This window comes from Crocuta crocuta, unplaced genomic scaffold, assembly GCF_008692635.1.
Source record: "Crocuta crocuta isolate KB4526 unplaced genomic scaffold, BGI_CrCroc_1.0 scaffold14, whole genome shotgun sequence".
Lineage (NCBI taxonomy): Eukaryota > Metazoa > Chordata > Mammalia > Carnivora > Hyaenidae > Crocuta > Crocuta crocuta.
Window position 1 is genome coordinate 2,306,381 of NW_027530209.1, and position 16,366 is coordinate 2,322,746.

Consider the following 16,366-nt stretch of genomic DNA (forward strand, 5'->3'; position numbering starts at 1 on the left):
GAAGGCTAGCTCCTGGCACAGCCCAGGGAGAGGTCCAGCTGTACCTACTGCGTGTACAGATTGGTGGGGCTAGCTCTCCCCTCCCTGGAGCAGGAGGCACTTTAGAGCGGTGCTTGTCTCCCCAGTGGGGCTGCGTGCCGGGTGTGGCGGCATGCCAGTTGCTCGGGGAGAACATGGCTCCCGACTGTAGCTGCCCACTGGGTGTGGTGGGGGCGGGGAAGCTGCTCTGGAGAGGTAGCTGCCAGGGTGGGAAGGTTGGGTGTGGTGGATCCTCAGTGAATTGCTGGTGTGGGGCAAGTGGTGCTAACAAGATTGACAGTGTTAGAATTGGTTTCTGCAAATATGCTGCTAGCTAGCTAAAGGAGAGCAAGAAAAATGGTGCCAGCTGTCAGAATTGCTGAATAGTGAGGAGGAGGCCACTAGAGAAATGGTGAAATCTAGGCTGAATTACAGAATTTTGAAGGGGTAAACTAGTTATTTATTAATGTTCATTCACTGATAAGGGAAGAAAGTTTGTTTTCTTTTAAATGTTTATTTTTGAAACAGAGAGCATGTGCGCAGGGGAAGGACACAGGTGGAGGTGGGGGTGAGGCAGAAATCCCAAGCACTGACAGTGCCGAACCCAACGTGGGGTATGATCTCATGAAGCAAGAGACCATGACTTAAGCTGAAACCAGGAGCTGAACATTAAACCTACTGAGCCACCCATGATCCCTGAAAGTAAGTTTGTTTTTAAATAAGTTGGAAATGCCAACTCAGATTTCAAATAGAGATCTGAAGTTCAAAAATGAGATTTAGGTTGGTGTTACAGATGTAAGAGCACAGTTAATATTTGTAGCAATGGATGTGTAAAGAGTCCTAAAGATAAAATCTCAGAGAACACCATTATTTTTTTAATGTTTATTTATTTTCAAGAGAGACAGAAAGTGAGCGGGGGTGGGGCAGAGAGAGAGGGAGACACAGAATCCAAAGTAAGCTCCAGGCTCTGAGCTGCCAGCACAGAGCCAGATGCGGGACTCGAACTCACAAACTGTGAGATATGAACCTGAGCTGAAGTCAGATGTTTAACCGACTGAGCCACCCAGGCGCCCTGAGAACAGCATTATTAACAAACAAACAAAAAAAAGGTAAGAAAAATTACAGCTATAAAGGAAAGTTAGGCAGTACACAAACCAAGCAGGAGTGGCTTATTAAGTTTTTACATTTCAGTACAGTTAACATGTAAGATTATTTCAGGTGTACAATATAGTGATTCAACAACTCTATATATTACTCAGTGCTCATCGGAAGTGTACTCTTTAATCCCTATCATCTATTTTACCCATCCCCACACTCACCTCTCCTCTAGTAGCAATCAGTTTATTCTCCATAGTTGAGTCTTTGTGGGGGTTTTTCCTTTGCTCTTTTGTTTTCTTTCTTAAATGCTACATAGAAGTGAAATCATATGGTATTTGTCTTCCTTATTTGCACAGCACTGTACTCTCTGATAAGGTTTTTGGGGGTGATAGTAGGGCTTGCGGGGTCTGGAGCCAACGACCAAGAAAGAATTCTTGAAGAAGTCTGTGGTGCTAAAAGGTGATTTTATTGAAGCAAGGGGACAGGACAGGACAGGAAGTGCTGCCCCAGGACCATGAGGAGAGATTGATTTTCTACTATGGAGTTGGGGGAGGTAAAGTCCAGGGGAAGTTTCCAGTGGGATTTTCATACGCTAAAGAAGACTCACTGGATACTGGAGGCCTAGCTATTGTCAAGCTAGGGTTGTTTTTCCTTCTAGCAAAGTATTAGCATTAAAACAGTAGGCGATCCTGGAGAAATGTTTTACTTCACCAGCCTCAAATATTTGCCAATGGGCTGCAGGTTATAAGGAACTTTAGTTCTATCTGCCATTTCTTTCTGCCTTTGTTTCCCACATCACTATGGAGGGCGATGGAAACTTAGGTCCTGCAGGACTATGGTCTCTATCTGTTAACCATTTGATTTTCCCCATCTCTTTGTTCTTGGGCAGCCAGGAGAGCCCAAGAAATATCTCACATATCCCCCCTGGTGGGGGGTGGGGAGTTGCAACCTGTCAGCTTATGCTTCCTTATCACTCTCTAGCTCCACCTATGTTGTTGCAAGAGGCAAGATTGCATTCCTTTTTATGGCTGAATAATATTCCTGTGTGTATAACAACTACATCTTTATCATTCATCTATCAATGGACCCTTTGGCTGCTTCAGTTTGGCTGTTGTAAACAGTGCTGGAATAAACACAGGGGTGCATGTATCCCTTTGAATTAGTGTTTTTGTATGGAGGGAGTGTAAATACCCAGTAGTGGGATTACTGTATCATGATCATAGGATCATAATATCTCATTGTAGTTCTGATTTTCCTGATGATCAGTGATGTTAAGCATCTTTTCATGTGTCTGTTTGCCATCTGGATGTCCTCTTGGAGGAATGTCTGTTCATGTCTTCTGCCCATTTTATAACTGGATTATGCATTTTGGGGGAGTTGAGTTTTATCAGTTCTTTATACATTTAGATCCTAGCCCTTTATCAGATATTTCATTTGCAAATAGTTTCTCCCATTCAGTAGGATGCCTGTTAGTTTTGTTATTCCCTTCACTGTGCAGAAGTTGGGTTTTTTTTAAAAAAAATGTAGTCTCAATTGTTTATTCTTGCCTTTGTTTCCCTTACCTCAAGAGACACATCTAGGAATATGTTGCTACAGCCAATGTCAGAAATTACTGCCTGTGCTCTCCTTAAAGATTTTTATGGCTTCAGGTCTTACATATTGGTCTTTAATCCATTTTGTTTATTGTTGTGTATGGAGTAAGAAAGTGGTCCAGTTTCAGGTCCAGTACCTGTCTTTTGCATGTAGCTGTACAGTTTCCTCCCACCAGCTGTTGAAAAGACTATCTTTTTCCCACTGCATATTCTTTCCTCCTTTGTTGTAGATTGACAATATGATCATGGGGTTTCTTCTGGGTTTTCTGTTGCATTGATCTGTGTCTTATTTTTGTGCCAGAGTACACGTCTTTCACCTCCTTGCATATGGTTTTGATTACTATAGCTATGTAATACCACTTGAAGTCTAGAATTGTGATATCTATGGTTTTGTTTTTCAAGATTGCTTTGGCTATTCAGAGTCTTCTGTCTTACATTACAAATCTGAGGATTTTTTTAATTCTATGAAAAATGCTGTTGATATTTTGATAAAGATTGAATTAAACCTATAGCTTGCTTTGGGTAGTATGGGCATTTTAACAATATTCCAATCTGAGCATGAAATGTTTTTGCATGTCTTTGTGTCATCTTCACTTACTTTTATCAATATCTTATAGTTTTCAGAGTACAGGTCTTTCACCTCTTTGCGTAGGCTTATTCCTAAGTATTTTATCGTTTTTGGTGCAGTTGTAGGTGGGATTAATTTCTTTTTTATAGTTTATTTTTTAATTTACGTTCAAGTTAGTTAGCATTTAGTACAACAATGATTTCAGGAGTAGATTCCGTAATGCCCCTTACCCATTTAGCCCATTCCCCCCCAAGACCTCTCCAAATATAAATCGCCTGTATTTAAGGATCTCTTATGTTTTCTCCTCCTCCCTGTTTTTATATTATTCTTGCTTCCTTTCCCTTATGTTCATGTTACGGATCTTAAAGTCCTCATAGGAGTGAAGTCATATGATATTTGTCTTTCTCTAATTTCACTTAGCATAATACCTTCTAGTTCCATCCATGTAGTTGCAAATGGCAGGATTTCATTCTTTTTGATTGCCGGTAGTACTCCATTGTGTATACACACACACACACATATAACCACTTCCTCTTTATCCACTCATCCAACAATGGACATTTGGACTCTTTCCATACTTTGGCTATTGTCAATAGCGCTGCCATAAACATTGGAGTGTATGTGCCCCTTCAAAACAGCACACCCGTATCCCTTGGATAAATACCTAGTAGTGAAATTGCTAGGCATTAAGGTAGTTCTATTTTTAATTTTTTCAGGAACCTCCATACTGTTATCTAGACTGGCTGCACCAGTTTGCATTCCCACCAGCAGTGCAAGAGATCCTCTTTCTCCACATCCTCGCCAGCATCCGTTGTTACCTGAGTTGTTAATGTTAGCCATTTTGACGGGTGTGAGGTGGTATCTCATTATGGTTTTGGTTTGTATTTCCCTGATGATGAGTGATGTTAAGCATTTTTTCATGTGTCAATTGGCCATCTGGATGTCTTCTTTGGAGAAGTGTCTATTCGTGTCTTTTGCCTATTTCTTCACTGGATTATTTGTGTTTTGGGCGCAGAGTTTCAGAAGTTCTTTATAGATCTTGGATACTAACTCTTTATCTGATATGTCGTTTGCAAATATCTTCTCCCATTTCATTGGTTGCCCTTTAGTTTTGCTGATTGTTTTCTTCGCTGTGCAGAAGCTTTTTATTTTGATGAGGTCCCAGCAGTTCATTTTTGCTTTTGTCTCCCTTCCCTCTGGAGATGTGTTGAGTAAGAAGTTGCTGCAGCTAAGTCCAAAGAGGTTTTTGCCTGCTTTCTCCTCTAGGATTTGGACGGCTTCCTGTCTCACATTTAGGTCTTTCATCCATTTTGAGTTTATTTTGTGTATTGTGTAAGAAAGTGGTCCAGGTTCATTTTTCTGCATATTGCTGTCCAGTTTTCCCAACACAACTTGCTGAAGAGACTGTCTTGTTTCTGTTGGATATTCTTTCCTGCTTTGTCAAAGATTAGTTGGCCATACGTTTGTGGGTCCTTTTCTGGGTTCTTTATTCTGTTCTGTTGATCTGTTTTTGTGCCAGTACCATACTGTCTTAATGATTAGTTTTGTAATACAGCCTGAAGTCTGGGATTGTGATGCCTCCAGCTTGTTTTCTTTTTCAAGACTGCTTTGTCTGTTTGGGGTCTTTTCTGGTTCCATACAAATTTTAGGATTGTTGTTCTAGCTCTGTGAAGAATGCTAGTGTTTTGTTTTTGTTTGTTTTTTTTTTGACAGAGATTGCTTAATTTCTCTTTCTGCTGCTTCATTATTAGTGTACAGAAATGCAATAGATTTCTGTACATTGATTTTATATCCTGAAACTTTACTGAATTCACTTATCAGCTCTCGTAATTTTTTGGTGGAGTCCTTACAGTTTTCTATATACAGTATCATATCATCCAAGCAGGAGTGATTTAAAAGCTGTGGGGAATAGTTAATACTATCAAGACTCAAGATAACATATCAGTCTTGCACTGATTAGTATCCTGATTTTGGCAAGTGAGTGGCTACACTGGAGCATTAGAAGAGGTTAAAGAAAAAGGTTACAATGAATCATTGAGGGTATTTGCTAAGTGGCTGAAGGGAGTGAAAGATCACAGAAAGGAGGGCACACTGAGATAGGAATGAAGACAGTGAAGGAACAACACTGAACAAACTGATGGTCAGAACACTAATGAGTTCACAGTTAACACTGTTTCTTGCAGTGCTTCCCAGACTTTCTCAGTTTATACACTTAGTGTCTCGGTATTTACACAGCATACCTACAGCAAAACTAACAAAAACAAACAAACTCTAGTTTATTACACAGCCCAACAATTTAGTGAGTTTTTATGGTCTAAAAATTTAGCACCTGCAAGACACAATGCAGCTTTTTAAACTCTGTAATAATATTGAGTATTTACATACTGATTTTTGTGTGATACTTTTATCACAGTAATCACTAAAAGCACAGCTTCTCAAAGATATGTCACCAAAATGAATGGTGCAATACAGTAGTAAAACTGTGAAATACCTCAAGCTAGTAATTTGTATGATGTCCAATAAATATGGCTGTGATTTCCCAAAAAAATTTTCTATGGGTGGTGAATAATGCATCAGAGAACGAATAGTTACTAGATATGTCAGCCATATGGATTATAGTGTTAAGGTCACCAAAATGATAGCAAAACTTGAGATGGAGAAGTATGAGCCAGTTGCCTAAGAAAATGAATAGGGAAGTATAATTAGAAAGAAAACACTAAAAGTTAAAGAGGATTCTTATATGAGGGTGGCCCAGTGATAGGTTGAAAGAGATCATAGGAGTGGACCATACATTACTGTGTATGTAAAAGGATCCATAGCTCCCACTTCACAAAACACAGATTTCTATAAACTAGGAAGGCAAAAAAATTGTAAAGAGTTTGAGGATGTGATATATTTGTTCATGATGAAATTGTTCCTAAATGCATAGCTAGATTTTAAACTCCTTGGAGGGCAAGAGCTTTTATCTTATTAATTTCTTGTATTCCTGGAGCCTAGATTGATTACTGACTGACCACCTATCTTTCAGTAAAAGACCAGCATCAACCTCCAGATTGACTCAGTGAGGAATATTAAAAAGGACTGAGGAGTCTGGCAGCCATACACAAAGAAAAAGCCCAATCCAGCAAGAGAGAGTAAGTATGAATCAATTTTTAAATAGTTGAATAAACACAATAGCATCTGAAAAATGATCACTTCTGAATCTCAAAGTAGACATACATACCTAAACTTACAAGTGTGTAATTTTTATTTTATTTTTAAACATTTATTTTGTTGTTTATTTTTGAGAGACAGAGTGTAAGTAAGGGAGGGGCAGAAAGAGAGAGAGAGAGAGAGAGAGGGAGGCACAGAGTCCGATGCAAAGCCTGAACCCATGAACTGTGGGAACCCATGACCTGAGCCGAAGTTGGATGCTTAACTGACTGAGCCACCCAGGTGCCCCACAATGTGTAATTTCTAAAAAATTAAACATTTAAAACACGTGAATGGGATTACCACTTGATTTTTTCCGTTTATAACAACTTAAGACAAATTTATGAAAGTGTTATTATCTCCCCAACAATGAGGCAATAAATGAGATTCTCAAGGTAACTACAAATTACATAATTTAAGGGGTCACTTGTTATTAATAAACACTGCACAATGTATAATACTGACTCTTAAAGCTTCTTTTTAACCTTTCATTGTATATAAACAATGACTCAGGGAGAAGGCATATTTACATGAATTATCTATACACGTATTATTAAGACAGAAATGAAGAAACTTACAGGATGACAGTCCATGTAGGTAAGTAATAACCTTGCTGGAATTCCACAACTGTCATTTTCATAACATATTTGTCTGTTGAAGCCAAAGCCATAAGGCTAATGCTTGAACAAGAACAGCATGAAATTTTTAAAAAAATGGACAACTTTGTCCATTTTAGAGTCATTCTTTCTTGTTTAGTCAAAAAATCAAATCCCATCCAGCAAGTACTGTTACCTCAATCATATGAAGTTTGTCTACTAGTCACATTGACCTACAGATTGTAGACAGCATTAATAAGATCCCCAAATTAAAGAATATTTTATGAACAGTAGGCATTCCAAAGCCTAAAAGCTGAAGAAATACATTTTTAGAAACCCTAAGAGTTAAAATAACGGGTTCTGAACTTAAAATGCTGAAGCTTTATTGTATAGACTAAAATTTTGGTTTCCTAGATTCAGTGACACTAAATTGTCTGTTAGGTTTAGTAGCTTCTTGCATCAGCTCCTGCAGCTGTCCAATCTGTTCATCACGAAAGTCATTAAGTTTTTCTTCTGGTAGGGCAGCTCCAAAACATACTCTTTCTGTTGAATTTTGTTGGTTTTCATTAGTTTGTTGCCATAGTACTGCTGCATATACCTAACAAAAGACCAAGAAAAATGAAGGTTATAGATATAAAATTAAGACACATATTCACTCTTTTAATGTTAGAGGACTTGAAAAATTCTAATTCCAAGTCAGCTATTTTACTCCATCAATGAAGATGCAAGCAATATAGATGTCTTTACTACTCAAAGATAATTTCAAACATATCTTATTTTTAGCACTTTAAGAGTATTCATAGATTTTTAGCAAAGTTCTTAACCTGGAAATCTGGGGACTGGGAGTGGCCCATAGATAGATTTCAAGAACATGCATAGACCACCCAAAAGTCATACACTACATTGTATTCACACAAGCAATGCAGATAGTTCTGGGCTATAACTCTTCAGAGTTATAGCTTTGAAATCTGGGGCTATCAAATTTTCAAAAGTGAGTCTTAAAGACTTAAAAGTGGGTTGCAAAATTCATTGCTAATTTCCTTGCTCTCAATTAAAACACTAATTTTTTTAAATGTTTATTTCTGAGAGGGGGAGGGGCAAAGATAGAGGAAGAGGGAGAGAGAGAATCAGTGCAGGGCCTCACACTACGCTCAAACCCATGAACCATGAGATCATGACCGGAGACAAAATCGAGAGTCAGATGCTGAACCTACTGAACTACCCAGGCATCCCAAAACATTAATTTAAATCACACTAGAGATAAGGGCACCTGGGTGGCTCAGTTGAGCATCCAACTTCCGCTTGGGTCATGATCTCATAGTCTGTGAGTTCAAGCCCCGTGTCAGGCTGTGCTGACAGCTCGGAGCCTGGAGCCTGCTTCCGATTCTGTGTCTCCCTGCCTCTCTCGCTTGCACTCTCTCTCTCCCTCAAAAGTAAACATTAAAAAAAATTTAAAATCATACTAGAGAGAAAGCTTTCAAACCTTTAACTTTTCTGTATTTAATAATAATCTTCGTCAGGAAAAAAATTCTACATTTTTCATGCTCTAATTTTTCTTTCATTCAATTAGCATCTTCAGCCTAAATAGTCCAGCTACTATTATCTCACACAAACGATACTTTTTTAAAGCAGACTTTTACTCTATATTTTAATCAGATGGTAACAATGTATTTTAGTTCATGACATTAAAAGATTATATGCACCTCCTGGGTGGGTAGATAATGTAGTTAACGCTATATAATGCCACTACCTCTGATTTAAGATAATTAAATTGCTTATAACTGCTAGATTGCTATCATCACCAAAGAAACCAATCCAAAACACTCCAAAGCTTTACCTGTACTGAAAATATTTTCTTCATGTTTTACAGAACTCTATTTCATATAATAACTGAAAAAACTTGCACATACCCCAAGCTTTATCAATCCCACCTCTAAGTATATGCCTTAGAGCAGTGTTTCTCAACCTTCACAGTATTAACAAATTGGCTAATTTGGACAATACTTTGTAGTGGGGTGGATGGGAGTCTGTTCTTGCACTGTAGGTAGGATGTTTTAGCAGTATCTCTAGTCTCCACCCGATTCCAGTAGCATTTTTTAGTATAAAGACTGAGGGGAGGTATGTCTCCAAACATTGCCAAATGTTCCCTGGAAGGCAAAACTGACCCAGGTTGAGAACTATGGTCCTAAAGAAACTTTCAAACCTGTGAATGAGTAGCCTAAGAAGTGTGGTGTTACTCGTTAAAGCTAAATTTGTAAACAAACAATCTCATTGCACTTTTCAGTAGGAGAAAGGACAAATACACTAAGGTTTGTTCAGATACGTATCTTTTCAAGAATCAGCTCTTGGTTTCACTGATCTTTTCCATTGTTTTTTAAACCTCTATTTGATCTATTTCTGCTCTATTTCCTTCCTTCTACTAGGTTTGGGCTTTATCTGTTCTTTTTCTTGCTACCATCGCTGTATGGTTAAGTTCCTTTAGATTTTTCTTGTTTCTTGAGGTAGGCCTGTATGACTATAAATTTCCCTTTTAAATTGCTTTCATTGCATCTCAAAGATTTTGGACTGTTGTGCTCTCATTTTCATTTGTCTCCATGTATTTTTTAAATTTCCTCTTGATTTCTTTGTTGACTCACTGGCTGTTTAGTAGCATGTTGTTTTGTCTCTATGTGTTTGTGTTTCTTCCAGTTTTTTCTTGTGACTGATTTCTAGTTTCATACCCTTGTGGTCAGAAAAGATGCACGATATGATTTCAAGCTTCTGAAAATTTTTGAGACTTGTTTTATGGCCTAACATGTAAATTATCCTGGAGAATATTCCATGTCCACTTGAAAAGAATATACATTCTGTTGTTTTGGATAGAATGTTGTATATAAAAGTCCCTCTGGTCTTGAATGCAAAGCTACTGTTTCCTTATTAATTTTCTGCCTGAATGATCCATCCACTGATGTAAGTGGGGTGCTAAAGTCCCCTACTATTATTGTATTATTCTCAATTTCGCTCTTTATAACTCTTGTTATTTGCTTTATTGTATTTAGGTTTCCAATGTTGGGTGTGTATTTATAATGGCTGGATCTTCTCACTGGATGATCCTTCTATCGTTACATGGTACCTTTGTCTCTTGTTACAGTCTTTGTTTTAAAATCTATTTTATCTGATATGAGTATTGCTATCCCAGTTTTTTCCTTCCCTTTTACATGGAATGTCTTTTTCCATTCTTTCACTTTCAGCCTATGTGTCTTTAGCTCTGAAGTGAGTCTTTTGTAGACAGCATATAGATAGGTCTTGTTTTTTTTTTTTTTTTTTAATCCATTCAGTCATCTAATGTCTTTTGATTGGAGCATTTAGACCATTCACATTTGAAGTAATGATTGATGGGTATGTATTTATTGTCATTTTGTTAAACTGTTTTCTGGTTGCTTTTGTAGTTCTCTGTTCATTTCTTCTCTTGCTCTTTTCCCTTGTGATTGGTGACTTTCTGTGGTGATCTGCTTGGCTTCTTTTCTCTTTATTTTCTGTGTGTTTCTCTTATAACTATTTAGTTTGTGGATACCATGACATTTATATATAACATCCCAAGTATAAAGCAATCTATATTAAAATGGTGGCCACTTAGGTTCAAACACATTCTGAAAGAACTTTTTTACTCTCACCTCCCCAGTTCATGTAAATGTTGTTATACTGTACATCTTTTTATTCATAATTTCCCTACTTGCAATTAGGGCCTTTTTTTTTTTTCCTACTTAAAGAAGTCCCTCTAACATTTCTTGTAAGGTTGGTTTAGTTTAGCTTTTTTTGGGGAAGCTCTTTCTCTCTCTCCTTGCCAGATAGATTATTCTTGCTTGTGGGGTTTTTTTTCCTTTCAGCTCTTTGCAGGCCCAAAGGGAGTGACATGATACAAAGTTTCTGCTGAAAAAATAAGCAGAGGTTTTATGGGTTTCACTTGTATATACCTTTTGCTTCTCTGTTGCTGCTTTAAAATTCTCTATCTTTAACCCTTGACATTTCAGTTATCATGTGTCAAGTAATATGGACCTCTCTGGGTTTATCTTGTTTGGAACTCTCTGTGATTGCCTGTTTCTTCCCCCTCTTTTCCTTCTGGGATCTCTATAATGTGAACCTGCACTTGATATTGTCCAAGACATCCTTTGATCTATCCTTATCCTTTTTTAAAGTTCTTTTTGCTGTTCAGCTTGGGTGCTTTCCATTACCTTATCTTCTGCGACATTTCCTCTGCATCCATGAATCTGTTGATTTCCTCTAGTGTATTTTTCATTTCAGTTACTGTATTCAACTCTGGTTCTTCTTAGTATTTTCTCTTTGCTGAAGTTCTTACTGAGTTATTCCACTCTCCAGTCCATCTTTATGATCATTAAATTCTATCAGACATATTGCTTCTCTCCATTTCATTTGGAGCATATTCCTCTGTCTCATTGTGCTTGACATTTGTGGTTTGTTTATATGAATTAAAATTCTCCCAAACCTGAAGAAATGGTCTTGTGTATGATCATCCCCAATGGAAGCTATGTATGCCTGATGACTTTGGCTGACGTGGGCTGGGAGTCCCAAAGCTCCCTGTGCACAGGGTACCGTGGCAGGACAGCTAAAGGGAAAGTGAAAGAAAACAGGGGTGTCCTGGTAGGCCAGGGGCTGGTCATGTAGGTGGTGGCTAGAGCCAAGGTGGGGCACACTGGGTGGGTCCCTGGGTGCTCAGTGCAGCAAGTGGGGGCTGGGAAGTCCAGAAGCACTCCGAGCTAGGAGTGCCCTAGCAAGCCCTCTGGACCCAAAGTGGTACAGGCCTAGAGTGTTCCAGGGTGTTTTCCACCTGTGTCACCTTGGCACAATGGCTGTAACTGCAGGAACAGCTGACCATGAGCATCCTGGTTTATGTTGCTCTGAGGCTGGGTTGATGGGATGGCTAGGGCTGGTGTAGGCTAGGGTCCTGGGGTTCACCGGGGTGATAGGTCAGCTTAAGGTACACAGACCTTTCTCCTGTGCATGGTATCAAGGTGGAAGGAAAACAAACTATGGCTCTTGCTAGTCCCTCTGACCTCAGGAGAACGTCAGCAATTTCCTTCTTGTTTGGATCTATTATGGTTTTTCCTTACATTTTTCTTTACTTTTATTTCCCATCATAAGTGTACTCTTTAATCTTCTTCACTTACTTCACCATTCTCCTACCTACCTTCCCTCTGGTAACCATGAGTTTGTTCCCTATAGTTAAAAGTCTGTTTCCTGATTTGTCTGTCTTTGCCCCCACATCTTTGCTCACTTGTTTTGTTTCTTAAATTCCACACAAGTGAAATCATATGGTATTGTCTTTCTTATTTGTCTATCTCTTATTGTCTTGTCTATCTCTTATTGTCTAACTTATTTCACATAGCATTATTTTCTCTAGCCTTATCCATACTGTTACAAATGGAGAGATTTTATTCTTTTTTTCTGGCTGAGTAATATTCCACTGTATATATATACTATACTCTATCCACTTATGTATTGATGGACACTTGCGTTGCTTCCATAGTTTGGCTATTATAAATAATTCAATAAACATAGGAGTGCACATATTCCTTTGAATTAGTGTTTTTGTATTTCTGGGGTAAATACCCAATAGTGGGACTGCAGATATTTCGATTTTTAACTTTTTGAGGGGGCGCCATACTGTTTTCCACAATAGCTACACCAGTTGCATTCCTACCAACAGTGCAAGAGTGTTCCTTTTTCTTCAGATCCTCGCCAACACTTGTTATTTCTTGTGTTTTTTATTTTAGCCATTCTGACAGGTGTGACCAAATATCTCATTGTAGTTTTGATTTGTAGTTCCCTGATGATGAGTGATGCTGAGCATCTTTTCATGTGTCTGTTGGCCATCTGGATGTCCTCCTTGCAGGAATGTCTGCTCATGTGTTCTGCCCATTTTTTAATTGATTACTTGGGTGTTGAGTTTTATCAGTTCTTTACATATTTTGGATACAAGTCTTTTTTCAAGTATATTATTTGCAAATATCTTCTCCCATTCAGTAGGTTGCTTTTTTGTTTTGTGGATTGTTTCCTTTACTGTGTAAAAGTTTTTTATTTTGCTATAATCCCAGTAGCTTATTTTATTTCCTTTGCCTCAGGAGACATATCTAGAAAAATGTTGCTACAGCCAATGTTAGAGAAATTACTGTGTTATCTTCAAGGAGTTTTACGGTTTCAGGTCTTACATTTAGATCTTTAATCCGTCTTCAGTTCATTTTTGTGTATGGTGAAAGAAAGTGGTCCAAGTTTCATTCTTTTGCATGTGGCTGTCCAGTTTTCCTCACACCAGTTGTTGAAGAAATTTTCCTATTGCAAACTCATTTCTCCTTTGTCAACAATTAGTTAACCATATAATCAGGGGTTCATTTCTGGGTTTCCTGTTCCATTGATTTATGTTTCTATTTTTATGTCAATACCATATTGTTTTAAAGTCTAGACTTGTGATACCTCCAGTTTTGGTTTTCTTATAGTTCTTTAAGTGGCAGCCATTTTTTTTTTTTTTTTTTACTGTGCCCCAGGGCAGCTGGCACTGGTGTGTGCTAGATGGCGGGCAGCTCACTGAGGCAGCAGACCTGCCAGGGTACCCAGCCTCTGCTCTGATCTATACTTTACTTTCAAAATGGAGAGGGAGCATGAAGTCTGGTGCTCACCAATAGCTCTCCTGCCATTTGGCAAGGTTCTAGGGCTCATTCTTTTACATTCTAGTTGTCCTTTATTTATTTCTGAGAGAGAGGCAAAGTGCAGGTAGGGGAGGGATGAAAGAAAGGGAGTCACAGAATTGGAAGCAGACTCCAGGCTCTGAGCTGTCAGCACAGAGCCAGATGTGGGGCTTGAACTCACAAACCACTCATGACCTGAGCCAAAGTCGGATACTTAACCGACTGAGCCACCCAGGCGCCCCTCTTGTTGCCCTTTGAAACCACAACTTTTTTTCTGGGGCCTAGAGCAAACCTATCTGCTTACTCTCCCCTCAGTACTCCCTACTGTAGTTTGCAGTGGCTGGCACTACAGCCTTTGGTTCCCTTTGTTACCACATAGCGAACAGCAAAAGAGAAGGAAATTGTATAGAAACTTTTCAGTCATCCCTCTTTTTTTTTTTTTTTTTTGCTCCAGGAGTAATTGGTCTATAAATAGTTGTAGATTTGGTATGTCTAGGTTGGAGGTAAGGTCTTAGTGCCTCACCATCTTGGACTGGAATTTCAGGTACTACTTTATAACCCATTAATAGTAAATGAACTAAATGCGTATGTATCAGCATGGAGGAATGTCCAAAATAGAATCTAAAGAAAAGTGGATTTTAGAAAGTTATTCATTTGTGGAAATGGGAAAATTGACACTCAACTTCACATGGAAATGTTAGAGGCCATGAATAGCCAAAACAATCATAAAAAAGAACAAATCTGGAGCATTCACAGCGTTCAACTTCAAAACTGACAAAGCTACATTAAATAATCAAAACAGTGTGATACTGGGTTTAGGATAAATATATAAACCAAAAGAATAAAAGAGTCCAGAAATAAGCTTTACACATATGGCCAACTGATTTTCAACAAGGGTGTCAAGTTCACTCAATGGGGGGAAAGTTCGGGGAAAACTAGATCCCTGTCCTCCCATCATATACAAAAATTAACAGAAAAATCCATGAAATTTCAGACCCAAATATAAAAAATAAAATCATAAAACTCTTAGATATTCATGACCTTGGGTTGTCTATGGACTTTTAAATAGGACCCCAAAATATGAGCAAAATAAACTGAGCTTTGATAAAATTAAAAGCTTCTGTGCACCAGAAAACATTATTAAGAAAATGAAAAACTACAGAATAGGAGAAAGTATTCACAAACTATATCATTGATAAAAACACCAAGACTATATAAAAAACTCATACAACTCACCAACAAAAAGACAACAACCTAATTTAAAAAGTAGTCAAAGACTTAAGTAGAACATTTCTCCAACGATGATATATAAATGGTCTGCAAGCACACTAAAAGATACTCAACATAAGGGAAATGCAAATCAAAGCCCTGTTGTGTCAGCAAGAACCTGAAGAAAATGGAACACTTGGACAGTGCTAATGGGAATACAAAATGGTATAGCCACTGTGGAAAACAATATGACAGGTCTCACAAGGTTAAAGAGTTACCATATGATCCAGCAATTCCACTCATATACTCAAAATAAATAAAAGCTTGAATTCAGATACTTCTACACCTCTGTTGATAGCAGCATCATTCACAATAGGTAATATGTGGAAACAACCAAGTGTCCATTATGAGATGAATGGATAAACAAAATGTGATCTAGATATATAATGAAATAATATTTATCCTTAAAAAGCAATGAAGCTGTGGTAATTCTACAACATGGACAAACCTTGAAAATATTATGGTAAGTGAAATAAGCAAGACACAAAAGAACATTTTAGGATTCTACTTATAGGAAATAAGCAAATACAGAGAGACAGAAAATAGAATAGAGGCTACCAAGGGTTCAGAAAATGGGATTTATTGCTTAACATGCATAATGTTTCTGTTTGGGTAAAAAAGAGTAAAAACAGATAGTGGTAAATGATGCACAACACTGTAAAGGCAATTAATGCTCATGAATTATATGTGTAAAAAAGGTTGAAAGGGCAAATTTTATATTTCTTTTTACCACATCTAAAAAGGTTATGCAAGAAGTTCTGGTTCAATTAATGGTGAGGTAGCTTCTACCAGATCCACCCCACAAGATAACCTTGTAAACTCTGGACAAATATAATCAAACAACAACCCCAAGGCACTGGAGAACAACTGAAGCCACGCAGAAAATAGGAAAGAGTTGACTCCATTAAATGACAGAGAAATACTGGGTTAGGCTCCCATTTTTATGGCTTTTTGTCTAAGATCCCAGATGGGACTGAGAGGTAAGTGAAGAATCAGAGGACCCTGGGGGAAATCACAGCAAGTGAAAAGCGACAAGGGGGAAACCTCAGGAAAAAAGAGAGCTACAGAAAGGGAAGCCCAAACCCTGTAAATTAACTGCAAAAATCTCTGGCTAATCCCTTAATTATGAATCTCAAGACTGACTCAAACAAACAGCCCAGTTAAGGTGAAAAAAGAAATAGGTATTTTAGCATATTCTTGTTAAAGAAGACACGGAGTTGAGAATCTGAGTTCTGCCAAGTAACCGCCTGATAAAATCAATGTGCTTTTGAAGAAAATAGTGGAATAATGTCTCTATATAATGTATCTTTCATCAATGTCCAGAAAAAAAAAAGATTATTAGAACCATGAAGA

General features: G+C 38.0%; 1 protein-coding gene across 1 annotated transcript in view; it reads right to left on the bottom strand.

Annotated features, from left to right (window-relative positions):
• Positions 1–6,762: 6,762 nt before the first annotated feature.
• The window catches only part of SDHAF3 (succinate dehydrogenase complex assembly factor 3), a 65,994-nt gene continuing 56,390 nt past the window's right edge, over positions 6,763–16,366 (bottom strand). The window contains exon 2 of the mRNA XM_077765360.1: positions 6,763–7,662. Coding sequence (XP_077621486.1) covers positions 7,459–7,662 — 204 coding nt within the window. The 3' untranslated portion in view covers positions 6,763–7,458. The remainder of the gene's footprint in view (positions 7,663–16,366) is intronic.